Source organism: Raphanus sativus, chromosome 8 (genome assembly GCF_000801105.2).
Source record: "Raphanus sativus cultivar WK10039 chromosome 8, ASM80110v3, whole genome shotgun sequence".
Classification (NCBI taxonomy): Eukaryota; Viridiplantae; Streptophyta; class Magnoliopsida; order Brassicales; family Brassicaceae; genus Raphanus; species Raphanus sativus.
In genome coordinates, this window is record NC_079518.1 from 7562367 (window position 1) to 7589886 (window position 27520).

At 35.4% G+C, this 27520-nt stretch overlaps 6 protein-coding genes across 9 annotated transcripts; 3 read left to right on the forward strand and 3 right to left on the reverse strand.

Moving 5' to 3' along the window:
* Window positions 1-4718: 4718 nt before the first annotated feature.
* LOC108821725 (PAMP-induced secreted peptide 2-like) lies at window positions 4719-5157 on the forward strand. Its single transcript, XM_018594715.2, has one exon. The coding sequence runs from the start codon at window positions 4765-4767 to the stop codon at window positions 5020-5022; it is 258 nt and encodes an 85-aa protein (XP_018450217.1). The 5' UTR covers window positions 4719-4764; the 3' UTR covers window positions 5023-5157.
* Window positions 5158-8644: 3487 nt separating this feature from the next.
* Window positions 8645-10853, reverse strand: LOC108821087 (uncharacterized). 4 transcript variants are annotated; one of them, XR_001944470.2, is made up of 7 exons: window positions 10666-10843; window positions 10356-10581; window positions 10168-10267; window positions 10015-10066; window positions 9706-9946; window positions 9282-9377; window positions 8646-9185 (listed from the first exon to the last, which is right to left on the reverse strand). XR_001944470.2 is itself a non-coding variant. In XM_056992192.1 (4 exons), exons 2-4 carry the CDS (start codon window positions 10522-10524, stop codon window positions 9893-9895), a joined length of 453 nt encoding a protein of 150 aa, XP_056848172.1. In that variant the 5' UTR covers window positions 10525-10581; window positions 10666-10853; the 3' UTR covers window positions 9528-9892. The 4 variants fall into 4 exon arrangements, 1 of the variants encoding a protein (XP_056848172.1); XR_008937574.1 differs by having other exon boundaries at window positions 8645-9185; window positions 9706-9914; window positions 10168-10581; window positions 10666-10846; XR_008937573.1 differs by having other exon boundaries at window positions 10168-10581.
* Window positions 10854-12929: 2076 nt separating this feature from the next.
* On the reverse strand, window positions 12930-14036 carry LOC108820950 (transcription factor MYB73). Its single transcript, XM_018593987.2, has one exon. It carries the CDS (start codon window positions 13981-13983, stop codon window positions 13066-13068), a length of 918 nt encoding a protein of 305 aa, XP_018449489.1. The 5' UTR covers window positions 13984-14036; the 3' UTR covers window positions 12930-13065.
* A 4852-nt stretch (window positions 14037-18888) lies between these two features.
* On the forward strand, window positions 18889-22882 carry LOC108810606 (uncharacterized). Its single transcript, XM_056992809.1, has 7 exons — window positions 18889-19136; window positions 19753-20624; window positions 20709-21284; window positions 21342-21410; window positions 21607-22035; window positions 22114-22372; window positions 22443-22882. The coding sequence occupies exons 2-7, from the start codon at window positions 19755-19757 to the stop codon at window positions 22880-22882; spliced, it is 2643 nt and encodes an 880-aa protein (XP_056848789.1). The 5' UTR covers window positions 18889-19136; window positions 19753-19754.
* Window positions 22883-23616: 734 nt separating this feature from the next.
* LOC108820264 (uncharacterized protein At1g43920, Chloroplastic-like) lies at window positions 23617-24132 on the forward strand. The gene is made up of 2 exons (XM_018593230.2): window positions 23617-23778; window positions 23848-24132. Exons 1-2 carry the CDS (start codon window positions 23617-23619, stop codon window positions 24130-24132), a joined length of 447 nt encoding a protein of 148 aa, XP_018448732.2.
* Window positions 24133-24341: 209 nt separating this feature from the next.
* LOC130498943 (uncharacterized) lies at window positions 24342-26724 on the reverse strand. The gene is made up of 2 exons (XM_056992810.1): window positions 24747-26724; window positions 24342-24646 (listed from the first exon to the last, which is right to left on the reverse strand). Exons 1-2 carry the CDS (start codon window positions 26722-26724, stop codon window positions 24342-24344), a joined length of 2283 nt encoding a protein of 760 aa, XP_056848790.1.
* Between the last annotated feature and the right edge of the window lie 796 nt (window positions 26725-27520).

Consider the following 27520-nt stretch of genomic DNA (forward strand, 5'->3'; position numbering starts at 1 on the left):
GCCCTAGTCAAGGAAATCTGGGACAATGCCTCTTACCTATCAGTAGAAGCGCGGCTGTCCCTCTGCAGAAAAGCTATCTGCAAATGGTGCAAGATGTATCAACAAAACAGCAAGAAGAAAATCGAAGAGCTAAGAAGCGAGCTGGATAATGCAATGTCAAACCTGGGAAGTGAGGAAGCCCTTATCCAAGAGATTAACTCTAACCTCTTAGCTGCTTACAAATCGGAGGAAGCATACTGGAAGCAGAGAAGCCGCCAACTATGGCTAACCCTGGGAGATGCAAACTCTGGTTACTTTCATGCGGTGACAAAGAATCGAAAAGCCAGGAATAGGCTATATGTTTTAGAAGACGCGGAAGGGGTACCTTGCTATGAAGAGGAACAGCTATCAGCACTAATATGCGCTCACTACCAGAAACTCTTTACGGCAAACGAAAGTACAGATATCGGGCCAGCTTTGGAGGCGCTTCAGGGCCGAGTAACTCAAGAGGCCAATGAACTCCTCATCAGAGACCCAACAGCAGAGGAAATCAAGGAAGAGCTTTTTGCTATTCATGCGGATAAAGCCCCTGGTCCAGACGGCTTCTCAGCGAGCTTCTTCCACACGAATTGGGATGTCGTTGGTTCCTCGGTGATCTCGGAGATCCAGACCTTCTTTTCCACGGGAATCATGCCTTCCTCCCTGAATGAAACGCACATTAGGCTAATACCAAAAATCCATGGAGCAAAAACAGTTGATGATTACCGTCCTATAGCCTTGTGCAATGTCTTCTATAAGATCATCTCTAAGCTTCTGTCTCTTCGCCTGAAACCGGTCTTAACTTCGATCATCTCTGAGAATCAGTCAGCCTTTATACCTGGAAGATCAATTTCGGACAATGTGTTAATCACACATGAAGTCCTTCATTATTTAAAAAATTCACAAGCGGAAAAACATGTTTCAATGGCGGTAAAAATGGACATGTCAAAAGCCTATGATAGAGTGGAATGGGAATTCGTGTCACAGGTCCTAACCGGTCTAGGCTTTCATGAGAAATGGGTGAATTGGGTGATGCAATGTATCACGTCTGTCTCCTATAAGTTCCTAATCAATGATAGCATCTACGGAGAAGTGGTACCTTACCGTGGCATTCGTCAAGGAGATCCTATATCTCCTTATATATTCATCCTCTGTGGAGAGGTGTTATCAAGCCTGTGCAGAAAGGCAGAACTGGAGGGTCATCTTCGCGGTGTCAGAGTGGCAAGAGGGAGCCCCAGGGTTAACCATCTCTTGTTTGCTGATGATACCATGATCTTCTGTGAGGCCTCTCCCGAAAGCAGTACGTGCCTCATGAAGACCCTGCGTGTGTATGAAGAAGCTTCTGGTCAAAAGGTGAACATAGCTAAATCCTCTGTGACCTTCTCAAAGAAAACAGCTCCGGAAGTTAAAGAATCAGTAAAACAAATCCTGGGTATCTCTAAAGAGGGAGGTGTGGGAAAATATTTAGGTCTCCCTGAGCACTTTGGTAGGAGAAAGAGAGATCTCTTTACCTCGATAGTGGACAGGATAAGACAACGTGCAGCAAACTGGTCTTCTCGTTTCCTCTCCAAAGCTGGAAAACTGACGATGCTGAAGGCAGTCCTCACGGCAATCCCAACGTACACCATGTCGTGCTTCCAACTCCCGGTCAGTCTCTGCAAAAGAATCCAATCGACATTAACAAGGTTCTGGTGGGACAGCCCATCTGGTGACCGTAAGATGAGTTGGGTGGCTTGGTCAAAGCTCACACAACCAAAAGCGACAGGAGGTTTAGGCCTACGTGATATCCAGTTGTTCAACCAAGCACTCCTAGCTAAGATATCATGGCGGATTCTAACTATGCCTAATTGCCTCCTGGCAAGAGTCTTAAAAGGCAAGTATTGCCATAAAAGAAATTTCTTAGATGTTCAGCTACCTACCTCTTGTTCGCATGGTTGGCACAGTATCCTGCATGGTAGAGATCTCCTGAAAGAGCACCTAGGCACATCAATTGGAAATGGTCAGACAACCAAAGTGTGGAAAGATAGTTGGATCAGTCTCGATACCACTATCAAACCCTTTGGACCGATTCATGAATCAGCCCTGGACCTTAGGGTCTCTGATCTCCTAACTTCTGATCTAAAATGGAATACAAAGAGAATTGAGGAGCTCTTACCGGATTTCAACAGACAGATCCAATGCCTTAAGCCGAGTCTGACAGGAGCTGAAGATGCCTATGTGTGGCAGCCCACCATCTCAGGCGTCTATTCTACGAAATCAGGCTACAATGCCATAGCGAGCTCTCTCATCACACCTGTCCACGGGCCTCTAAACCCCACCCAACCTCCACATGCTAGTCAAGAAAACAACCTGAGTTTTAAATGGATAAAAGACGTTTGGTCAGGTAGATTCTCTCCAAAGCTCAGATTATTTCTATGGTCAATCATTCAAGGAGCCTTACCTTTGGGGGAGAATCTTCAAAGGCGTGGAATGCTTTCGGAATCTCTCTGCCCCCGGTGCAAAGAGCCTGAGACAGCTATGCATGTTTTCTTCCACTGCGCTTTTGCAAGAGAAGTCTGGAAACGAATTCCTACCCTCCAACAGCTCGTCCCTCCTGATGATATGAATTTCAAGGAAGCTGTGGTGTTGTTCAGGGGATCGACATGTCTCCCTCCAACAGGGATCAAGTACAGCATCCTCCCTTGGGTCTGCTGGATGCTATGGACGGCGCGCAATCGCCTCATCTTTGAGGATAAAACATCGACTCCTACGGAAGTGGCAACAAAGACATTAGTAGCAGCAAGGGAATGGGATCAGGCACAGATCGGACTGGGAAAGCCCCAGGGCGGAAGACCTGGAGTGAGAGCACTACCTAGACGTATTGATCCTCGTTTCAAAACGATTTGCAAGACCGATGCAGCATGGAACTCTACAACAAATCGAGCAGGACTAGCTTGGACTCTGATGGATTCACACTCTCGACATCTCGGATCGGGATCGCAAACAGTGGACTTCATCTCTTCGCCTCTCATGGCGGAAGCTATGGCTCTCCGCCTCGGCATCTCAATCGCAGCATCAAAAGGAAGTAATGACATAGTCTTTCTCTCCGACTGCTCAACGCTCATCCGGGCAATTACCACCAAGCAACAGATCAAAGAGATTCGTGGGATCCTTCGGGACATCGATCACATCTCTTCTTCCTTTGCGTCTATCGGTTTTTCCCACATCTCTCGTTCTCAGAACAGAGATGCGGATCGTTTAGCTAAGCAGGCCCTTAGCAGGCCATCTTCCTTTTCTGCAATTCTTGTTGTTGACGCTTCCCGCTATGTGGGCTAGACGTTTTTTTTTTTTTTTTTTTTTTTTTTTTTTTTGGGCCTGAACACTTTTGCTTCCTTTAATATATTTCCAGTTGCACAAAAAAAAAAAAAGAAAACAACAATTAAACAAGTATTTTAGCAAAAGAAAACAATTAAACATGTACGTATTGATGACAAAAAAAGGGGATACGATTTAGTAGGTCAAATTAGCATATGGTCAGTCAGTGTCCAAATCATCTGGGTTAGGGCTGGGCATTTTATCCGTTAAATTTGATTCGATTCGTTATCCGTTGCTATTCGATTCGAAAATTCCGAATATCCGTAAGCTTTCGAAGCAAAGCAAATACTAAAATTCAATATCCGTCAAAATCGAAGCAAATCACAAATATTAAAATTTTGGGAAGCGAATATCCGATCCGATCCGTCAATATATAAATACATGTATATTTTGATTATATTTAAAGTTTTAAATGTATAAAATTATATAATTATTATTCTAATATATTATTTGATAGATTCTATTCATATTATTACTTATATAAAAATATTACATAAAAGGAAGAGAAAATATTTACGATAATTATAATTTTTTTTTAAGTTTTGTGTTATTATAATTTTAACTAAGTTTAAAAATTTACAAAATATGAAGATTCATTGCTTTTTTTAATTTTTATCTTTTATATCATGCAAAAAATATATTTTACAAAACAAATTTGTATCAAATTTTTAAGATTATTTGTATTAATCAAAACAAATAAGAGATCCGTAAGTATCCGCGAATATCCGCAAACATCTATTTATTTTCCGGATATCCGTTTTTCCGAATATCCGTATTTTTCCGAAGCAAAGCAAATCGAAAAATCAGATATCCGTAACATTCGAAGCAAATCACAAATACCTTCAAAAACCCGAATATCCGATCCGTGCCCAGGCCTATTTATAACCAAACCAGAAAAATATTATTTAAAAACCAAATTGAAAAGTCAAACTAACCGAGAAAATGTTGAACCAAACTTTTCTCGATTGATAAATTCACTATAACCAACAACCAAACCGCCTACCCATATGTTTGACTTGATATACTTTCACAAGTTTGAAATTTAAACTTTGTTTGGTCCAACACTGCTAAATTTAGCTGCCTCCTGCTCCAAACAATCAAACATTATGCTCGGTCTATAGTTTTAACTCTTATCTTTTCCTCATTGATGGCTTTAATTATTTTCTTTCTTTCAAAACATAAACATACAACTCAGAAAAACAGTTGGGGAACTTCCTGGGAAGCAGCCTATATCAATTATCACGTTCTGTTGAATTCATAACTTCATTCAAACTTTGCATCTCACAGAACACTACTATATAAGTAAATATTAAATCCATAAAACACTCACAACAAGTTTCATTATCTGATAAAGAAGAGAGAGAAAAGAAGTGAGTTAAACTGTCTTCAAATATGATGATGAACAAAGGTGTTCTAGGTTCGATTGTGTTCTTCATGTTGGTTGGTTCGGTTCTTGTTGAGACTCGTCCGCTTGGTCTAACAAAAACTGAAGAGAAGAAGCTTGTAGCTGGTTTCTTTGATGGCTTGTCACTTGGTTCGATCAAAGGCTCAGGTCCGAGTCCAGGCAAGGGTCATAATTTCGTGGACGGGAGCGATACGTATCGATTTGATAAGCACTCCGGTCCAAGCCCAAGCGGACCCGGTCACTAATTCTTCAAATCTTTTGTTCAAACCGGGACGGTTTAAAAGTCCATCCACGTATAGGTCCAAAACATTATTTCATTTTTATTACGTTCTTGCTTAGAAATAAGAGAGGGAAAAATCAAGAAGAGAATATCTTACTAGTTTTCCTGTCAATAAAATTATCGTTTGTAAGTTATTTGATAGTGTACAATGTGCAATGTGAACTTTGGTTCTGATCAATATGATTTTTTTTTAATTTACTAATAAACATTACAAACGGAGGATGCAACTGGATTGTCATATTGAATGGAATGACGTGGAATAGTTGATTCCATTAATTCCAAATTTTTTTAACCATTTGCTATGAATGGAATGGAATGGTCATTCCACTAATTCCAAAAATAATTAGACAAAATACAAAGGAAACTATTCCATAACAAATTTGTTCATGAATGAATGAAATAAATTCCATTCCATTTTCTTCAGTATTTCATTCCTAGAATTCTTTTTATTTTTATTCCTTTGATTTCATTTTAATTTACCAGTTACAGCCTGAATATAATTATATTATTTTTTTATCAAATTATTATATTGTCTAAATTACTGAAAAACATTTTAAAATTATTTATATTTATAGTATATTTTTGAAAATAATTTATGTTTTCATAGTATAGAAAATATAACCTATTCACTCTAGTAACAAGTATTTACTTATTTCATTTAGTTAATTTTTTTTTTTAAAATCTAGTACATTATATTCAAAATTAACCAAGTGGTCTTGACCAATTGGTCTAATGATAAAAGGGTTCCGGTTGGAGCTTTTGTTTTGGGTTCGATTTTCTTTGGCCACCAATGAACGCCTTTAATAGCAAGAAAACCTATATTTCCATGAACTTCGTACTGATTAGTCTTTGGGTCTAGAAAGCTCATTATCGAAAAAAACATCTATCTTATTAAAATAGAAGTACACTTTTAAATTAACCCTAAAACTTTTAAAATATTTACAACCTAATGCCACTGAAGTAATTAATAAACATAATTTTAAGGATTTTGTCTTTTCCTAATTTAATGCATAATTTCCTAAATTGATTCTACAACAAATTCAAGATAAATCTTAAATTTAATGTACATTAATATTATAAACAAGTAGATAAACTCTTTCCATAATTATGTAATACATTTTAATTTAATATATATATATATACACATTATTGTAAAGAACAAATTTAAAGTGAAAGTAAATATTTATACGGAAAAAATATTTATACAGTCACGGGTCAAGCTATAGAAATAAACAACAACATTGCAAAATTATTTTTCTTTAACAAAATTTATCTTAATAGAAATTATATTTCAAAATATTTTTATAAATTTTATGTATTTATAAATTTATTTTATTTGTTTTAAGAGATATTAAGATTTTGGAATTGGAAAAAATTATGACCCATCCCTATATTATTTTAATTACGATATTTAAAATTATATCAGAATATTTTATTAAACTTATAATTACAAATATATATAATTTGATATAAACAAAAACATAAAAACATAAAATAAATACCCGACCGATCGGGCGGGTCAATGTCTAGTTATACTAGTTTCATAGCCCCCGCGCAGGCACGGGGCCGGGTACTTTATCGATACGTCATATATTTTTGTGTACGTGATTTTGTTATTTGAATAGGTTGTTGAATATTTACGGGATTTTGTATTTTTATTATTTCTGAAATTATAAGCAATGAGAAAATAAATTCCGAGTTTGAATCTTGAAAGTGTTTTTTTATTATTAGTCCGTATTGGCTCATAGATTACTTGCCCGACATACTGGACAACTTATATTTGTACGAAACCAATGATCAATGCAAAGAAAATGAAATTTATGGCCGCAGCTGAGGGTTGAAATATTGGTTACATTGATGTAGTTTTCAAAGCAGATGGAGCATACATGGTTTTCCTCTTCAGTTGTCGGAGGTCTATCAGTTCCTTCTAGATCTGTGATGATCAGATCTACATCAAGTCTTGCGGTTGCATTTAGATTGTAGTTTGTAATGGTTAAAGTAACTTCAAGATCTTGTGGTATAATATTATTGTTTTCTCTTAGTAACCTCATCACATATTGGTAAGTCTCTTCAATTAGGAATGTTGAGTCGGGGTCATGAATATCATGGTATGATAACATGAAATCCAATGACTCAGGAACAAAGTCATTGTAATTACTTATATTGTCAAAAAATTTGTTACCTGAAAATAGATGATTAATTGTTGTGTGTTCGGTCTGTGTATATAGATCTTGAGGAATTGTCCTCGATTAGGTCCTAATAATCTTGTTTGATGTGAGAGTCGATGGGTAAGAAGTCGATTATTGTTCATGTTGTGTCTGTTGTGAAAGTTTAGCACAATATATATTTGTTTTATAGGTGTTTATGAATTGTTGTTTTTTGCCTATTTATTTTTACGTTTGTTTATATATTGTATTTATTAGTGAAATTTCTAAAAATTTAAACTTCTTATTTTGGAAATTTGTTAGAATAAAATGTTAAGTTTCTTAAATGCATATATTTTTATTCTACTTAAAATGATTGACTTTTTTTTATCAACGAAATAATTGAGTTATATATTATGTGTGAATTATTTGTAATTCCTCATTTTATTATTTATTTCAGTTGTTTAATGTAAGGATATTTTAATTTAATCTGGTTGTAATTGAATTAATTTAATAATCCAATTGTTGAGATGTTCTTAGTGGATTATGTTATACATTATTTTGGTGGTGAAGACCTTTGATATGTTTGTTTTATATTAAGTCATGTACTTTATCTATACTCATATACTCTATATTCTTTGTCACTTTGTTTTGTGTTGTCTTTTTTTTTTGTTCAGAATGTGCATATATATATATATATATTCATATATTTATTACTATCAATACTGAATTTAGCTTCGAAGATATTTTATATTTGTTATAGATATAGTTATGTTATGTTTTAATATTTTTTAAAATATTATTTTGATTATAAATAAATTATTTATTATTTATTTTGTTTTTATTTCACGTCCTTTTGATGAACAGTGAAAAATAATATTGTTAGATTCTCTTAATTTTCATTCATATGGATTAGGAAATATTTTGAAAATTGTACTTTATATATATTATGTGATTCACTAATTTATTGCGTTAAATTTTATTGTTATTTTTCTTTTATACTTTTTTAATAAAAAATTGATTATATAGCATTTTCTGTTTTTACATTAAATTAAAATTTCTCTAATTGAATTTGTTAAAAAAAAGGAAAATTATCAATTAAATCCACTCATTTTTATTTTTCATTGGTTTGAGTTTGATGAAACTGAAAATACATTATTGTTAACCGATTCATGTGGGTGTGTTGCAGTGGGTGGTAAATTTTGTTATAAATGGTTTGGATTATGAGTTTTGATTCTGTATCCTGTTATTTATAAATATACCTTTGATGGGAAAAAAACCTAAGTAAGACTCTAATTCAAATTAGGTAAGCAAAAATGAAGTGTTTATTTGTTACGTCTAACAAACAATAGTTTGGCTTGGAGTGTAATAGGTGTCTTGGCGCCTATTGATGCGGTGAGGAACAGCTTAGTAGTTGAATCCTTGTAAATAATCTTATTTAGTAGTTTAAATTCCATTAATAAGCATGGACATCATCATTTTCAGACAACAAATATAATTGATTAGAATTTGTTTGGAGTGTTTCTTCCTAATCAAACCGTAAAAATTACGGATCGGAAAACAAAAATAGTTACTCTTTTCTAAAATCTTTTCCTCTTCTTGTGAAGTAACTTGTTGCGGATCCTTAATCTCTCCAAACTTTTTGACAATGGTTTCTACTGAAATACAGTCTTCCTTTTTTTTTTCTTTGAACAACTGAAATATAGTCTTCCACTTTCTTTCTTTTTTACTTCAGAAACTTCACCTGACGCCATTACTTTCCGGTACATCATTTTTTATAAACTCTCTCATTATTAGCTTTGCACTCTGTTTTTCCTCTCTCTGTCCATCTTCTTCTATTCATTTTCTCCTATGAGGTGCAGAAACCCCTTCTCAGCTATATTTAGCAAGAAAAAACCTTCTCAGCTATCCCAAACAAAGCATTCCCTTTTATATTTTCCTTAGCAGTAGTTTTTTTCCTTAGCATTCCCTTGTGCCTAAATACCTTTAATGCCGACAAAAGAATAAATAGTTACAAAAGAAACAAAATCTCGAGGGTCTATCAAACATTGAAAGAAATACAAAAGCTTGTATTGCTTACAACTATATTTGAATGTGAGTGATTCTTTAGAAGCTTAACTTCCTTTGCCAGCTTATCATTTAACCAAAGCAGGAAAGTCATGAATAAATCAGCTCACTGTAGAGAAAGAAATAACTAAGATTATGTGATTGGAGGGAAGTCAGAGGACTACACTAACAAAAAAGCATGTATGTTTATTAGCAACTAAAATCCAGTCAATAAAACAATAATAACGCTAGAGTAAACCTAAAGAAAAAGTAAATAGAATACGTGAGTAAATAAACAAATTAAGGTAATGGGATGTAGAATCAATGAGCTTGGAGAGTCCATTGATTACCAAAAAGCTCATCACAGGAATCAAACTCTAGTGAGAAAGGGAAAAGAAAAAAAATTGCAGAGTAAGATACAATATTCAAAATCAGAGACAGGTAATGCATGTACTTACACCCTCGCAAAGCTTGAGGGTGGTGGACGCTGATTGCGGTCAAATATCTGTGAAACGGTGAATGTTTGATTCTTTGAATAGAAGTTGAATGGAGAAAGCTTCGACGGGAAAGTGAAAGTGCTGCCCACTGAGTCCTTTAGGCAGTGTGGAAGCAGCCTACGTTGTGGGTCTTCTGCATTGTCCATCCTCAAAGAGACACTCTCTCTTCCCTGAAAGCTTCATCCACAGCACCATCTGAGAGCTGGACACAAGAAACGTAGTGTCTGAGAGACAAATTAAAATTTGCATGATACAAAGGAAAATATGTACCGGTTCTTAGTGGTTGAAATTTAGGTTTAGGTGCAATTTTGAGTTTCCTCGACTGCAATCCATGAAATACAATCAAAGATTAGTATAAACTTTTTATGAAAGACTTCAAAAAAAATATTATATTCAGTTGAGAATAGATATCTTTTCATCTACCATAACCAAATCAACCCCAATAAGCTCTCTAGGTTTCTTCACATTCTTGCTACCAAAAACAGAGGATGCTAGTGACAACAGTTTCCCTACGCCGTCCAGCCTTCAAATCAGACAGAAGCAAATCGAGATTAATAACAATTAAACAGGCAAGAGAGACTAATAACCTAATATAAGTTGATGTGGAGTACCCATATTGAAAGCAGATGAAGTATCAATAGAGAAACACTGGGCGGTATATTGATATCTTTCATCTACCGACCAAACACTGGGCGGTCCTGCCAAGTCGGAGTGAGTCAAAGGTGGTGTAGGGAACGGTGGCGGCGGTGGAGACGGCAGCGGTGGCGGAGATGGCGGCATCTGCGGAAGCGGTGACGGCGGAGACAGGGGCGACGGTAGGGACGGCGGCTAAGGCAGCTGGTGAAGTCATTTTTGCAAGAGTTTCAAATTGATGTGAACGATGTTTCAAGAAATGTAGATTAGAAAGGGTTGAGAGCTCACCTCGAGTACGTTATATAAATGAGGATTCGAGAAGCGTTACGGAAGGCCGAATCGTTTCGGCGACAGAAGAAATGCCCAGTCATAACTGAAGAAGAACAGAAGAGGAAGAGGAAGAGGAAGAGGGATGGCGAGTGATCTGGGAAAAAAAAATCTCGTCAATCCCTAATCTATTAGCCGTCGTGAAGAACAGAGATGCTATGGGCCAAAATCTATAGAGTTGGAACACAAATTAAAACACATGATTAAACTCAAACAAACACACAGCCCATTTAAAATAATAAGACACGTGTCTCTTAGGTAGGAGTGATACTCCCTCATTATATTATAGATTTAAAATGGGAGATCAGGCAAAAACACTAATAGAGTGGAGTAAGATATTGTGAAAAGTTAAGGGACTCAAATTAAAAAGATATTAATTACAACTGAACCTTCATACTAGTCTCGTGGATTGAGAGCAGTGTCAGTCGTAGATTCACTCTAAGACGTGTAGGCCTCGCTTGTGATGTGAGATCTTCGCCTCTCCCTCAGCTCTCTGTGGCAATGGGAAGCTCGTCCAAGGAAGAGAGTGCTAGTGACGGAGACACTTCCAGTGGTGGCGCATCGCCGGCAAACTCTTGTGTTGTCGCCTACCATGGTCCTCGCAAGAAGGAGTGGAAGTACTCTGTGCATTATCTCGTGAGACCTCTTACCTCTCAGCTACTATAGTTTCATTTACACTGCATGTTAGATAGTGTAGCTATTACATTTTGATTCGCAGTATTGAGTGATACAGCCATCCGCGTTCTAAGTTTGCTCAGGCTAAAACTAGAAGTTCTGCAGGTGAGTTTGAGATGTTTACTTGCTACCCGTTTCTGCTTGGCTTTACTTTGTTGTTGTTGCTAATAGAATAACCCTTATCAAGGTAGCCTATTGATATATTAGCTTGTTCATGCACTGAGTTGATTATTTTATGTTCCCCCATAATTTTCCTTTTTGAGAACATACAATACGTGTATGGTCATCTATGCTAAGAAGCTTCTGCTATGTTGTCAAACATGTTTTTCTGATCTTGCAGATGCAAAGGTTGAGAAAGATGACACAAAAAAATCAATGGTGGGCAGCATTTTTTTTTATTCGCTTACTTTGAAAGTCATAGATCTCCTCACAGCTTCCAAAAAATTAATTTGTTAAATTTGTAGAACGAAGTCAAGATTAGTTGAAGCTTAGATTTATCTGAGTTAAGCTGGTTTTATATATGATTGTATTCTCTGTTGCAGCTGCTAAAGGGAAGAAGCGAAAGACCGAGTCAGGCAATGAAGTCAGGCTTTTAAAAAGATTTGGACATTTATTGTGTTCATTCATTTAGTACACTTCTCTTGTTTTCTTGTTTTAGCTCCCATAGATAAAAATTACCAAAATCTTGTACATACCTGTTAGGAACACATTAGACGGCTGATGTATTGTGATGCACGCATATACTCACACATATACAAACAGGGTCAGTCTTTCATGTTTATAAGGTTGCTTGTGTCTGCTTTTTTTTATCTATAGAAGGATAACGTATCAGCAGAGAAGCTAATCAAGATCCCAATTCCTCCAGTACTAACTAAGAAAACAGCTCACTGACGACTGGGAGAATGTTACTCAGAAGGACAAGGTACATCATTGTACTCTGTTTTCTATACATACTTTTGCCACAGTTAGAGTTGTTAAAGAATCAAATACTTGAAAGACATAAGTGTGTATTAAATCGAGTGAGTTAATTATACCAAAGTGGTGTAATGCAAATTTATGTAGATGAGATATTGTCCAAGTACCTTGAATTCAAAACCAAGAAGGATGGAATGTGAGTCTTGCATTCAACCAAAGAGTGTGATTAATACAATATTATTATCTTCAGAATTGACATGAAGCAAAATTGTGTATTGTACAGGATTAACTGATTCAGTAGCTAAAATATTGAAAGGCATAAGGTGTTACTTTGACAAGGCATTACCTATGATGCTCTTACATAAGAAAAGAGCAGCCACAATACCAAGAAGCGATTGTGGATGATGTTTTAAACCTTCAACTGTTTATGGCGCCGAGCATTTGGTTAGACTTCCTCAAGTATCTAATTTAATCTCCTCTCCCTTGTCTACCATTGTATCTAATATGAAAGTTTTCACGTTTGCTTCATTGTTATAAATTTTAATTCATAATTGTCGAGCCTGCACGTTAGGTAACTTGCTCTTTTATGTGCTTTCTTTGTCCCTAATTATTTCAGAAGCATGTGAAACTGTATGTAATATGTATGATCTTTGCTTCCTTCTGATTTGAATCACGAAAGATCATATGATTACAAAACATTTTTAATTTGCTTCTCTCTAACCATTTCTCTATACATGAAAAGCTTTGAAGCCTCACTAATCAGTCATCACTCTACTCGATCTTCCCAATGCCGATTTGGTTCACTACAAACTCTCTAAACCCGACACGACGGTTCATTACACCTTGCGGAACACACGAACCACCACCACCACCACCGACGTTCCCTCGCTGTAAATCCGCCATGTAACTCCTCACCTCCGTCCTAATCATCTCCTGCACCACCGTCATGAACTCACCACCAAACCCTGATATCTCTTTATCTTCCTCTACCTCTTCCTTCCTAACCGGAAACAGCTCCGCCGTGTAACCATTATCAATAACGGTATTCTCGTTTAGTTGAGTTGACTCGTTGACTCTAACCGTCTCTGTCTCGTTATTCCAAGGGAGAGATAAACTAAGATACGTAGGCGGATCTTCACCAGACGATGACGCCGTCATCTCATTCACAGCACCAGATCTAAACACGTGTTGCCCACCACCAGATTGCTCGCTGACGTCAGATCCAGAAGGACTTCCGGGGCTCATATACAACTCAGTAGACACACCACCACCACCACTGCTCGCCGTACGCTTCGACGGTTGCTCTTCTCCGATATTACCGTCATACCCATCAGATGCAACGGCGCTGCATTTTCGCTTGAGCGTCGAGTTCCAATGATTCTTGATAGCGTTGTCGGTTCTTCCACTGAGGAGACGAGAGATCGTCGCCCACTTGTTACCGAACCGAGCGTGCGCTCGAACAATCGTCTCGTCTTCTTCCGGCGAAAAGGAACGGTGCTCTACCTCCGGAGATAGCTGGTTGCACCACCGGAGACGGCAAGATTTGCCGGAGCGTCCGGGGATAGATTTGCTGATCAAAGACCAGTTTCTTGGACCGTGCTTCTGCACCAGACTCTGCAATAGTTCGTCTTCTTCTGGACTCCATGGGCCTTTGATCCGCTCCATGTTCTTTCGGACGGAACTTGACATCGTTGGATCTTTTGTTGTGTTCTGTTTTTTTTTTTTACTGTCGTTGGGGAGTTTTTTTTGTTGGGACAAGAAAAGGTTTTGAGAGGATATGAGCAAGAAGAAAGACTATTTATACAAGAAGGGAGTGGCGAAGAGGTTACCGCTTCAACAGGTAATCTTTCTTATCGATTGACAGAAAAAAATTTAAAAATTAGTGAAGTAGTTAAAACTCTGGAGTTTGTAACCTCTCGAATAATTTTTTAACTGCATTAAATATCTAATTTATAGTCATTTATTTGTAGAAAACAAAGAAAACCGTTTTGTCTATAAATAAAGAAACTATATCAACGGATAAGTATGATCGTTTCTAACCTACTCATTACGTCTTGACTAACTAGGTGTTTTCCTGCACCATGTGCAGAAATAAAAGTTTTAAAATATAAATTTATTTTAAAATACAAATTTTGTTAGTTTTTGATTTTGTTAATTTTTTATTTTATTATTTGCTTACAATATATAATCTTAATTTAATCATATGTAAAAATTTAAAATTAAAAAAATATTTTTATTAAATGTATATTTAGTAATATATATGTATATCTTTTTGTAAAATATATTAAATCAAATTTTGTAAATGTAAGAGAAAATTTTGTTAAGTGTATAATTATCAAAACATAAAAATAAATAATTTTCTAAAATTTATGGATATTAAAAATAAAATAATAGTATTGGATTAGAAAATTACATTTAAAAACTGTATAATTTTGAAGAATTGTTATACTAATAATAATTATAAAATAGAATTAACTTTTGAAAAATCCAAAATAATATTATATTTCTTTTTATAACATTATATTATTTATTGCTATATTAATGATGATCTATGAGTTATTACCATATTTTAAAAACTTACTAAAAATACAAATCAACAATAAATGTAAATGTCTATGTCACTATTTAAAATTTTTTTTAAAAAAAAATGCATAGTATTTTGAAGAATTGTTTTGTAATAAAAATTATATACTTATAAAATATAGCTAAATAATATTTCGAAATTTTAATTATTATTACATTTCTATTTAATTTATTATTTATTGTTATATTAATTATGATATATAAATTATTACCATATTTTAAAAACTTACCTTAAATGTAAATCAATATTAAATGTAAATATGTCATAATTATCTATAAGTTATTACCATATTTTTAAAAATTATCTTAAATATAAATCAACACTAAATGTAAATATCCATGTCATAATTTATTTCAAACCATGTCATCAATGTTAAGGTGCCATGTCATAATTTTTCTTTCAAAATTAATATGGTGATGACACATGTCAAAATCACTTCTCAAATATAATTTTAATTATTATTACATTTCTATTTAATTTATTATTTATTGTTATATTAATTATGATATATAAATTATTACCATATTTTAAAAACTTACCTTAAATATAAATCAATATTAAATGTAAATATGTCATAATTATCTATAAGTTATTACCATATTTTAAAAAATTATCTTAAATATAAATCAACACTAAATGTAAATATCCATGTCATAATTGATTTCAAACCATGTCATCAATGTTAGGGTGCCATGTCATAATTTTTCTTTCAAAATTAATATGGTGATGACACATGTCAAAATCACTTCTCAAATATAGACTAGGGGATTCAGTCAATTTTTTTATGAATTAACTAACTTAACGCAAATTAAAAAGAAAAACTAATTTAACGCTTGATTTGTTAATTTATTAGGCAAGTTACTCAATGTATTGTAATCAATTTCATCAAATCAAATTTTGAATTTGAAAATAGAAAAAGAATACAAATTTGAACATTGCTTCCCTTTGTAGAATTGTAACAGATCTTTTTTTAAAATGTCCGCGATTGAAAAGTGCGTTTGTCTGAACAGCGTCTGTGTGAGGTTAACATCGAGCTTTGAGAGCAGAGAATCTTGCAGGAAAAACGGTTGGAAACTTGGGATACAGCTGTATGTTAACACGTGTCAAGTAAGTATATGTACTTTGAGTTTGAGATTTGCTTTGTATTCATAACTTCAGAGATTACTTTCTATAAAGAGTACGCTCGTACTGGAGCGTCTCTCCCACTCTCCGTTTTACAGGTGGAATGTTTCTACCCAATCATTTCGTTTTCATCTAAAAGTAAAGTTGTGAAACTCACAAATTCGTGAACTTTTACATTTATTAGTTTATAAAAAAAAACTTTTAAAGACCATGGTCCAGTATCCAAATTTCGCTGAATTGTACAAGTTTGCTAGATGCAACGAGTAACTAGATTCATGGGTGGGCACGAAACGGATATCCAAAATTTTAAAGATATTCGTGATTTACTATGCTCCCTATAAATAATTGATTTTTTGATTTGATTCGATCTATAAATTTTTGGATATTCAATATTATGGATATTCAAATATCAATATATACTACCGTATATCCTATTTGATATGTTTATCCCTAAAAAGTGCAATTGGTAAAAGGAGTTAATAACCTATCGAACCAATATATATGCACTAAACATTATATTAGATGATACTCCTTTTATTTCAGAAAGATCTATATTCTAGAAAACAAATTTATTTCAAAAAAATACATTTTTTACCTTTTCAATGCATTATTTAATAAAAATTTGTAAACTTCAAAAGATTTAATGATGTTTATTAAATTTTTATTGGTTAAAAGTGATGGAAATTATTATTCACATGAAACAATGCATTTACAATTAAATTTTAATGTGTTTTTTTTAATATATGTCATAAGTTTACAATATATATTTTTTGAAACAGAGGGAGTAAATAACATTCCGAAGCCAAAAATTATTAAAGAATGTTAATACAGTAGAACCTCTATAAATTAATACTCGATAAATTAATTATTCCTATAAATTAATAAATTTGTCAGTCTCAACTTGGGTCAGTGTAAAATATGATAATCAATAAAATAATAAGATAATAATATTTTTAAAACTCTCATGTAAATGTATAGTTTCATTAAAATCATAAATTAATAATCTATCAATATATATATATATAAGTACAAACTAAACATTATATTGTTGGTTTATATTTACAATGAAAGACATCTATTTTTTTAATATTTCAATATATTTTGATAATATTTAGTAAAATTATATCGAAAATCACATATCAGTTCTATGAGACATAAGAATATACACTAAATAAGATAATAAAACATTATTAAAATCGAATTTTTAAAATTTAAATAATGTATATATTGTAAAATCAAATATTTTTTTATTTTATAAGAAAAATATTCAAAAATAGAAAAAGAATCTAAAAGAATTTTTTTATAAAATTAATGTTTTTTAAAATTAATAGAATTTTAAAATTTCAATATTATTAATTTATAAAGGTTTTACGATATACGATAGTGCGAGAGAAGAGAAAATGAAGATAAGGATGAGTTTTAACTTTTAAGGTTACGTAGGTTGCTTTAGTTCGATTCGGTGACTTTTTGACTGAGGAAGCCAGCCTGTATGCCATTATTAGTTTTGTTATTTTTAGATATTTTCTCGATTTTAAAATAAATTAACTAAAAATGCTTAAAAGATACAGTTGCTGATTTGGCGCAAAACGACAAGATAGATCTCGGGATGATCGTTACCACTATAAATTTTTAGGATATTTTAGTAGATTTTTTCTTGATCTTTTATGGTTTGACACTTTGAAAGTTTTGAAGAAAGAAAAACAAACAGGCTGTAAAAATCTGCCTTCCTTTAACGGCCACTCCCTCACCTGCCGATCACTCTTTTGTTTTGTTTTTGTCAACACCATTTCTTTATCAAAGTTCTTTTCAACACCTTTTCTTTCTTTTGTTAGGTTATTATGGTAGTATAATACATTCACCTCACTAATTAATTTAGTTCCCTTTAAAAGCTGTGTTGGAAATAAAACACTTTTGTTCAATGACTAATCAAGAAACTCGGTTTTAAGTTTATACTCTTTCAGTTACAAAAAGATCCATGTTTCAAAAATTTCACACAGTATTAAATTTTGATTGGCAATTCATTGTTTTGTGGAATTAACTATTTCTCACAATTTTAACCAATAAAATTTTAATAAACATAATTACTTTTCTAAAAATTTACAATTTACCATTAAACAATACATATACATGTTTTTGAAATACTACTTTTTTAAACATGGATATTTTCGGAACAGATGGAGTATGTATTTGTTGTATAAAATAAACTTTAGGCTAATTGTGTATTAATTAGCTGGTATATAGGTTAAACTCGGTTAGGCTGATTGCTAAACGGCTTAACCATGTTTATCTCTAACCTAGTGATATATGAAAATATGGACGTAACATGTTTTAGGTAAGTAATAATGTCATAAAATGTACGTACGTAAATTTATACTATCTTCACGTATCATTGCGCATTTGCAATCACATTGTCTCAAGCAAATTGATCACAGTAACGCACCAGTTACGTTTGAAGCGCGGTGATTACGCGAATCGAATCCAAATACTCAAGCGATTAAATTGGGATCTGTCAAGTGCACGGCACTGTTAACACACTACTGCCTTGCACTGCAGAACAGAGGCACATGTTCAGATGCTAAGGGAAGTTTCTTGCGAGCTTCCTACTTTGGTCACGCGATTAAAATAAGAGCAAATTGGATTTAAGAGACACATTCATCTTAGGTTTGTTACTATAGGATTTTTAGAACATTTTTTGGGGAAATAGGATTTTGATTTTCTATAAATACCATAGTACCCTTCATTTAGCAATTAAGTTAAATAATTTTTTTTTTATAATTTTCGTTTCTGATTTACAAAATTAAAATAGTAAAAATAAAAATAATTAGTAAAAATTAAAAGAATCATTCTTTTTACTTAAATCAAAATAGTAAAAAATTAAAAAAAAAAGACAAAAGGGGAAAAGGGATTTCCCCAACCCTAATTTTCTTCGATTTCTTCTCTTCTTCGCCGTGGAGGTCTCCTTCAATGGCGATTCTTCACTGACACTCCCCTTTCTCTTGTGTTCTTCAATTTCTTGTGTTCTTCGATCTCTCTTGTCTCTAATCTCTTCTCACCGCATCTTCCTCTTCAATATCTTCTGTTCTTCCTCTTCGTCTCTTATCAATCCTGACGAAATCGGACTCTTCCTTCTCACAAGGTATGTGATTACTTCTATTGTTTCTCATTTTACACGATTTGAACTTTGATTTGTTTGTTTAAAAGATTTGTCTTTGGGTTAGTTAATCATCTTCGAGGGAAAGAGAAATCGTGTTTAAAGGATTTGTCTTCGATTAGCGATTTGCCTAGCATCTTGTTTGTTCTTGTAATTGTTCTTGTGGGATTGTTCTTGTCTGATTGTTCTTGTCCGATTATCGGGTTAGTTACTTATCTAGTAATAAACTTCAAAGCTTCAAAACTTGTAATTGTTCTTGTCCGATTTCTTATATCTCAATCGTAGCTTTGTTGTCTTTGAATGAACTTTGTTTCTCGGGGTAGTTAATTATCTAGTACACCACTTGACATCTTCTACTTGTTAACTTTGATTGAACTTTGTTCCTCGGGTTTGTTCCTTGGGTTTGTTATTCATTTCACATCCTCTAGTTGTTGTTGTCCGATTTTTTGAGATATTGTTCTACTTGTTGTTGTCCGATTTTTTGAGAAATTTTTTGAGATATTGTTCTACTTGTTTGTTCCTCGGGTTTGTTCTTCACTTGACATCTCGGGATGTTGATAATTTTTACATGATGAACTAACAATTTTTTCATGCTTTGTAGATATGTCTGAGGAGCTACCAAAGAGGATTTTTAATGAGGGCGACGAGCCCCAAGTGACTCAGATCAATAACAACTGCAGGATCGACTACATTATCAAGAAGTTCGAGAAGTGGATGCCAAAGGAGTTTGCTGATGTGAAGAAAGATCCGGTTTTCTCTCAGGTTTTCAAGCTTCATGAGAATGGTCTTGGCTACTCCGCGAGAGTGATACACAGCATCTTGTGCAGGGAGCTTCTGACTTACATGATGCACGAGCTGTGGTTTGTTTTCGCTCGAAGGCCACATCGATTTTCACTCCAAGAGTTCCACGCAGTGACCGGGTTTGAGTGCAGGACTAGTCTTTCACTTAAGATTGACTTAGAAGACTATGCATATGACGGTGGTTTCTGGAGCAAGGTCTTGAAGAGGAAAGATGAATCCATTACACTCTTCAACCTGTGGAATAAGGACAAGGCAGCTGTGATGAAGTGGAAGAATGCAGATCGCATTAGACTGATCTACTTGGCCATCATTCTCTGTGTGGTTTTGGCGAGAGATGAGAAGGCCAATATCCCCCTCAAATACATCACACTGGTCATGGATCTGGAGAAGTTTCGGAAGTATCCTTGGGGAGTTTCGGCTTACGACCTTCTCTGCAGTTCGATAGCCAAAAACCGTCACAAACTGAAGGAGAAGACAACAAGTTATGTGTTAGATGGATTCTCATACGCCTTGCAGATTTGGGCTATGGAAGCTGTACCAAAGATTGGTAAGCTTTGTGGAAAGAAACTGGACAAAAGCTTTGCTAATGGTCCTAGATGCATCAACTGGAGGGGAGCTGCAAAGGTTTCATATGATGAGATCAATAGGCTGGAGCAAATCTTTACAGCAGAGGTAATTTTCTGTATTTAAAATGACTCTTCCATGCGGCTTGAAATGAGTTTTTAGGATCTGACTTTCATAACTTTTCTTGTGTAGGATGTCAGCTATCCATACATCTCATGGGCAGGGAATATGGTTGTAATCCGAAGTCAGGAATTTAGCAGAGATGATGATGTCGAGGATGACAGGGTCAATGTTGTGATGGAGTTGATACGGGCTAAGCATGACTTCAGTGAGCATATTTGGGAATTTGAAGAAACTGAGGTTTCTTTAGATCTTAATGATGAAGCACCAGCGAATGTTGAAGCAGCTGAGAGTGAGGAAGAGTTCGAGACTCCACAAGGATCAAATAACGTAAGCTCTACATCAAGAAGAGGTAAGAAGAGGGTCCCTGATCGTGGTATGGAAAAAAGGAAGCATAAGGTTCTCTCTAGTGCACCAAAGCAAGCGCCTTTTAACGAAGACATGAAGGCTTTCGTGACACAGTTGTTTGAAGACAACTTCTCTGCAATGGAAAAGAGGCTACAGAAACAGATGTCCGAGACATTTGAGCAAATGAAGTCGGGCCTCATTGCTTCCCGAAAAGAAGCAAGCGTTGAAGTTGAGCATAGAGGGCCTTCACCGTCCAAGGCAACAACGAGCCAACCACCGTTGAGGAGGTCCACACGAGGGGTAAAGAAACTCTAATCTTCGCCAATCTCTGCAATGTTTTTTTCTCTTGTTTATTAGATGGTTTCGGTGTCTGTTTGTGTTATTGTCTTATATGATATCGGCCTGGATTTTGTTGTGTTTTATAAGGTCTCGGTTTGGATGTGTGCTTGATGTGTAAGTGTCTTGTTTGAAATTTATGTAATGGTTGCGAACTTGTACTAAGATATTTATGTAATGTTTTATTAATGTGATGGATATGTGGTGTTATTATTGTGTTGTTATGTAATGGTTGTGAACTTGTACTAAGATATTTATGTAAGTGTCTTGCCATTGTGTCTTACAGGAAGCAGTCGCGAGTCCAGTTAAATTCAGTCAAGATGATGATATCTTTCGAGGGATAGGTACTCAAGGCGTTGAAAATCTTTCTCAGGCTTCGCATGTGCCCGAAGTTGATCCATCTCAGACAGATAAGGAAGAAGATTGGTGGACTCCAATGACTACAGCACGAGGTTCACGAGCTAAAGACAAAACACCACCTCCGTCACAGTGGAAGAAATGGTCTAAAGGAAATGGCAAAGGACCTCAGCTTAGTGATACACCATTGCCACAAGATGATTCTCCTGAGTCGCAACTGTATTATTTCTCTGAAGAATCATGGGACAGATTCACGCAATGGTCTATGAATCCCATACCTTTGCAAATTGGTCCTACAATCTTCAATTCGACTGTAGCTACAAGGATAGTATGTGCTGGAAAATGGCTTGGGAACGACGTAATGATTTCTTTCTTTTGCTAATTTGATGGATATATCTTCCTTGGTGCTGAGTTTATGGTAATTTTCAATGTTCAGGAAATGGATGCTTATATGTTTATATGGCGAGTTAAAACATCTTTGGGACGTTGGGGCCCAACCCGTGTTGCTTTCATGTCCGCTATTTTCAGCCTCCAACTCAACGCCGCATACAATGTGTTCCACCCTGACAAGAAATCTTACCAATTGCCTGAGTTTCTTCTTAGTTACGGGAGAGGAGAACTTCCATCTCATGGGCGGACTGATCTAGTTTGGGGCGTTGATATTGATCGTCTATACTTTCCGTTGTTTGTGAACGGTAATCAATTTTGTCCTCTACACTTCGATGTTCTCTTTTCTGATCTTAAATTTACTTATGTCCATTGCAGGTAATCACTGGATTGCTGTCACCGTAAACATCATTGAAAGAAAAGTGGAAGCTTTTGATTGCGGTGGGAGAAGGAATAAGAATAGGCAATCCCTTGAGAAGTTTGCTCACATGATTCCTAGGATAGTGAAGGCCGTTGCACCACCTGATAGACAGAAGAAGCTACTCCTGTCACCATATACTATTGTGGAAGTCCCTATGAAGAAGAGATTGAACAAGTCATGTTGTGATTGCGGTGTATACGCACTCAAACACTTGGAGTGCCTACTGCTTGGTGTCGACATCAGCTTAGTGGATGACGAAATCATCCAGGGTTGCAGACAAAAGATTGGTGTGGAATTATGGGAGGCTACCCAAGATCCCATTTTCACTGATGCTATGACTCGATATGTACCTTCACCATGGGAGAGGTCTGAGGTCTTTGACCTTGAAGAAGACTGATTTTTTTTCTATTTAGTGGTGTAGGCTATAATTATGTGGTAAAACTCTGTGTGGTAAAACTTTGTGTGGTAAAACTCTAGCTATTTTATTTTTATGTTTTTAGGAACATGTGCGAAAATTCTATTTTGGCAGATTTATCTGACTATAATAACAGGGGTTATGGTTATGAATTTTTATGGAACATTTTTCTTGTTCTTTGTTTTTTCCTAAATAAACCCTAAACCCTAAATAAACCCTAAACCCTAAATATACCCTAAACCTTAAACTCTAAATATACCCTAAACCCTTAACCTTAGTAAATCATAAGATGATAACCTAATTATATTCTAAATCATAAGATGATAACCTAAATAAACCCTTAACCCTAAATAAACCCTTAACCTTAGTAAAGAAAACTAAACTCCAAACATGAGGTAAATATACATAGGACTCTAATCGAAAGACACTCCAAACCTCAAACATAACCAACATATACATTGGTCACTAAATCATGGCCACCTCAAACATAACCAACATATACATTGGTCACTAATTCATGTACACTGATCTACATTGCCGATGATGATTTTGTGGTTTTTTTCTTATTTTTTACTGATCTGCCTTAGATATAATACATGTTATAGGAGTATCAAACGGCGTCGTTTTGCCTAATTTTTTGACCTACTCTATTTTCTTCCTCATTCTTCATCGACAGAGAGAAATACAGAGGGGAAAAATTGGAGATCGAGTGAATAATGTCTTCGGTCAATTCTTCATCCTATTCAACAGATCGAATCGACAGACAACGTGGAATTCCCACAAGATGCAAGTGCGGTGAGAAAGTGGCTCGTTTCACTTCGAAAACAGTGACAAATCCGGGAAGATTATTCCATCGTTGTCCGATGGGATCTGAGATGGTAAGTCGTGTAGTTATAGATATGTGTCCTTGTTTTAATCTTACTAACTGTTGGATGTTTTTGATGAAGGACAAAACCCATCTGTTCAAGTGGACTGATGAGTCAGTTGTTGAGGAGGTTGAAGATTTCCAGGAACTGTTTGACGTGCTGCTCGTCGACACTTCCGAGATTCAGAGATCAATGCAAGCTTGTGAGACGAGGCTGAAATGCCATGAGAGTAGAATTATTGAGATGGAAGATGCTGTTTCACGTTGCCAAGAGAAGACTATCAAATGCATTAGCGAGTTAAGGATCCTAAAAGCTTTGTTTCTGTGTTGTTTGGTGATGATCTTCATCTACTTTAACTATCCATGATGGTCATGTGCGACCTCAATTTGTTCTGTTTTATTTTGTGAAATAAGTTCTCTACTATGTTGCTTCTTCTTTGTTGGTGATAAACATATAATAGAACCAATATTGGGCCAAATACGAGATTGTCATAAACAAATTGTCAACTTTTTTCTAAATCAAAGATCCATCTGTCTCAAGGGAAATAAGAAAAAAAAACATAACACACATAAAAGCTAAATGGGTAAATCGCAAGTTCCCCTCTTGTGTCCTTCGTTACCACAACGGCTGCACTTGTGCTTTTTATTCTTGCTTGATCCTTGAGAAGCTCTAATCTTGTCTTCTACTGTTTCATACCTTCTCTTCACGGGTCGACCAGCACTCTTTCTTGAATCTGGTGGCAACACCTTTGTACTTTTAACCTTTGCTGGGACATTCCAGTCAGACTCTGGGACTGCTATTGGATTAATGGACTCCTCATAGGCTTTTCTCCACGTTGCAGTGGTGTATACATCGTCAGTAAAACTGTGTACTTCTCTTCCTGCGAAAAAATAGTGTAAATAAATAAGGTAAATAAATAGGTCCTAAGCTGCCAAAAAACATTAAATTGGTCCCAAGTTCATGTGTTTATACTTCTATACCTCGTGAATAAATTGCAGGAATGGCGTGTCTGCAAGGTATTTTTCCTATATCGTACTTCCCACATGTGCATGTTCTTCTTCCCAAATCAACATGACAATCATACTTGTCTCCTTTCACAAGCGATCTGAAGTTGTCAATCTTGTAAACCTGAAATCCTTTTGCCTTCACAATTCTCCTATCAATCTTTTTCTCCACCTTAACGGTTAAAGGATCAAGATGTTTAGAGTTTAACAGGCGACGCTCGTAGAACCATCGAGTCATGAATTCTCTTATACTATCCAGTAAAGGAATAACCGGATATTCTCTAGGTATTTTCAGAAGTGAATTTATGGATTCTGCGGGGTTTGTGGTCCTAATGTCATACCTGGAACCAGGGAAGACAGAACGAGCCCATTTTCTCACATCAGCCTCCCGTAGATATCTTCCGAGCTCAGGATTCATATCAAAAATTTCGGTGATACGTTCCTGAAATTCAGTGTACCTATATGCCTTTGAAGCTTGTTCGACCAAGGCAGTCAACCCCTTCTCCTTAAAATGTTTAACCACATTGGTCAGCAAGTGGTGAATGCAAATTCCATGTGCTGATCGAGGGTAGACAGTGGCAATAGCTTTAGCGATTGATGAATTTCTATCCGAAACAAAAGCTAAGTCGTTGGAGTCAGCAACAACCTCTTTCAATTGTCTGAAGAACCAGCCCCACGAATCATCATTCTCTGAATCAACAACTCCAAATGCTAACGGATACAGATTAGAGTTACCATCAACAGCAGTAGCAACAAGTAGAACTCCTTTGTATTTATTTTTCAGAAACGTTCCATCTACAACGATCACCCTACGCATTGTATTGTAGAATCCTCTAACTGATTGCCCAAACGACATAAATAGATACAAGAATCTCCCATCGTCAGCAGTTTCATAGTGAGTATGCGTACCAGGATTAGCTTCTTTGATCATATGCAAATATTTAGGTATTTTAGCATAACTTTCATCTGGTATACCTCTAACAGCTGCTATTGCAAACTCACGAGCTTCCCAAGCGTGCGAATAAGTGATCTCAACACTGTGCTCCATTCTCATAAATTGAATGATCTCGTTTGATTTTGGGCCTTCATTTGAATCATCAAATCGATGTTGTATCAGACTCCCAATTGTTCTTGCCGATGCTGTTTTCCCAAACTTGCTTCTCTTCGAAGGAGCACATGTATGTCTTCCCTCGCACTTGTTGATCATGAAGTATGTAGACCCATCCAGACATCCCGCACGCACAGCCCAGTTGCACAATCTATCCTTACATCGAATGTACCACCACTTTCTAGTAGATTTGTTAACAGTGTAATCAAAATGATGCTTCATCGCCCAAATCTCCATTGTTGCTTTAAGAACCATTTTACTTCTGAAAATTTGATCCTTCTTCACAAAATCTGGGCGCAAAGATTTACCATCCTTTTCAGTAAGGATTTGAAAACTTTTGTTTTCACTTTCTCCGTTTTCGTCACCACAACCATCCCCAGCGACTTGCTCCTTCCTTGTATCACAAGGCTCCTTTGACGCTTTGACAAAATCTGCTGGATTTATTTCAGGAACTTCCTCATCCTCAATATTACTTGAATCACACGGCTCCTTATTCAAATCGATGTTGACTCGTTCCTTTTGATTCACACCACTACTAGAGAACGTGACACACAAGGTAGGACCTAAACCCTTCTTCGCATAGCCCATAAAGTTAGCTACTTGTCGATCATTGCTGATGATAATGGGAGGATTCCCTGTCTGATTCACCATCTCATAACTCAACTCAACATTAACAGAATTAGGTTCCACGCCATAATCCTCACACACCATGATCTTGAGCCGCTCCAACACAGTTGTAGCATCTAATGTCACCATTCGACCACGCCTGTCTTTGTCTACCACGAAACTCCACTCCTCGCTGGAACTAGACATCCATTCACCAGATTTGACATATATTAGAACCATGTTGATAGAGAGAAGAGGGAAGAGAGAAAGAGAGAAGAGAGAAGAGAGAAGAGAAGAGAAGGCCGCGATAAACACAAAAAACAAAGAGAAGGGGATCGTGGGAGGAGGAGGAAAACGTGGGATATCAAGAAAATATTCTCCAAGATTTTTAGGTTAAATTTAGGAAACTTCTAAAACAGAAAATGGAAGTTTCCATTTTTTTCGGATTTGCCTAGAATACGTAATATACCCAATCCAGAATATAGTACAACACGTGCAACACCTATTCTTCCTTAGGCGTCACATAAGGTAAAAGGCATAAGAGCCTATGACACAATTTCTGAGTTAGGTACATCATAGAGTTCAAGATATATATCGTTGTATATCTGCTGGTACACTGAAGACATACTGCTATATGTTGACGTAACCAAATCTAGCTAAGATATAGAGATGAAGAAACATTAGTTTACGTTATATAACTGAGATATATCTATGTATTATACTTAGTTTCGGTTTTCTGTATTAAGCAGAGTAACGGAATGTGTATTCTATTTTGGCTACAAAAGAAAATAAAATATGATTCCCTATTTTTAAAAAAAAAAATTTAAACATATAAATTATCATACATATGTTTCCAATACTTTTCATATTTTTTTACATTTTTAAAGTTATGTTAACTATTTTTCTCATCGACCAAGGGCAAAACAAGTCAAAAAATGACCAAAGTATGAAAAGTCCTAAATTGACAATAGAAAATTCAAAGTGTCTCTTTTTGCCAATTCTCCCTTAAAATAATTGTATTTATGATTTAAGTATT

What these genes read in the sequence shown, in the direction of transcription:
- LOC108821725 (XM_018594715.2), top strand. Translation starts at nt 4,765, where the DNA reads ATGATGATGAACAAAGGTGTTCTAGGTTCGATTGTGTTCTTCATGTTG.
- LOC108821087 (XM_056992192.1), bottom strand. Translation starts at nt 10,524, where the DNA reads ATGCCGCCATCTCCGCCACCGCTGCCGTCTCCACCGCCGCCACCGTTC. An exon ending in TCCACATCAACTTATATTAG is followed by an intron (nt 10,254 to 10,331) that starts GTTATTAGTCTC and finishes TGGACGGCGTAG; the next exon opens with GGAAACTGTTGTCACTAGCA. An exon ending in TTGGGGTTGATTTGGTTATG is followed by an intron (nt 10,067 to 10,167) that starts GTAGATGAAAAG and finishes CATGGATTGCAG; the next exon opens with TCGAGGAAACTCAAAATTGC.
- LOC108820950 (XM_018593987.2), bottom strand. Translation starts at nt 13,983, where the DNA reads ATGTCAAGTTCCGTCCGAAAGAACATGGAGCGGATCAAAGGCCCATGG.
- LOC108810606 (XM_056992809.1), top strand. Translation starts at nt 19,755, where the DNA reads ATGTCTGAGGAGCTACCAAAGAGGATTTTTAATGAGGGCGACGAGCCC. An exon ending in AGCAAATCTTTACAGCAGAG is followed by an intron (nt 20,625 to 20,708) that starts GTAATTTTCTGT and finishes TTTCTTGTGTAG; the next exon opens with GATGTCAGCTATCCATACAT. An exon ending in TGAGGAGGTCCACACGAGGG is followed by an intron (nt 21,285 to 21,341) that starts GTAAAGAAACTC and finishes CTTGTTTATTAG; the next exon opens with ATGGTTTCGGTGTCTGTTTG.
- LOC108820264 (XM_018593230.2), top strand. Translation starts at nt 23,617, where the DNA reads ATGTCTTCGGTCAATTCTTCATCCTATTCAACAGATCGAATCGACAGA. An exon ending in GTCCGATGGGATCTGAGATG is followed by an intron (nt 23,779 to 23,847) that starts GTAAGTCGTGTA and finishes TTTTTGATGAAG; the next exon opens with GACAAAACCCATCTGTTCAA.
- LOC130498943 (XM_056992810.1), bottom strand. Translation starts at nt 26,724, where the DNA reads ATGGTTCTAATATATGTCAAATCTGGTGAATGGATGTCTAGTTCCAGC. An exon ending in TCCTGCAATTTATTCACGAG is followed by an intron (nt 24,647 to 24,746) that starts GTATAGAAGTAT and finishes ATTTTTTCGCAG; the next exon opens with GAAGAGAAGTACACAGTTTT.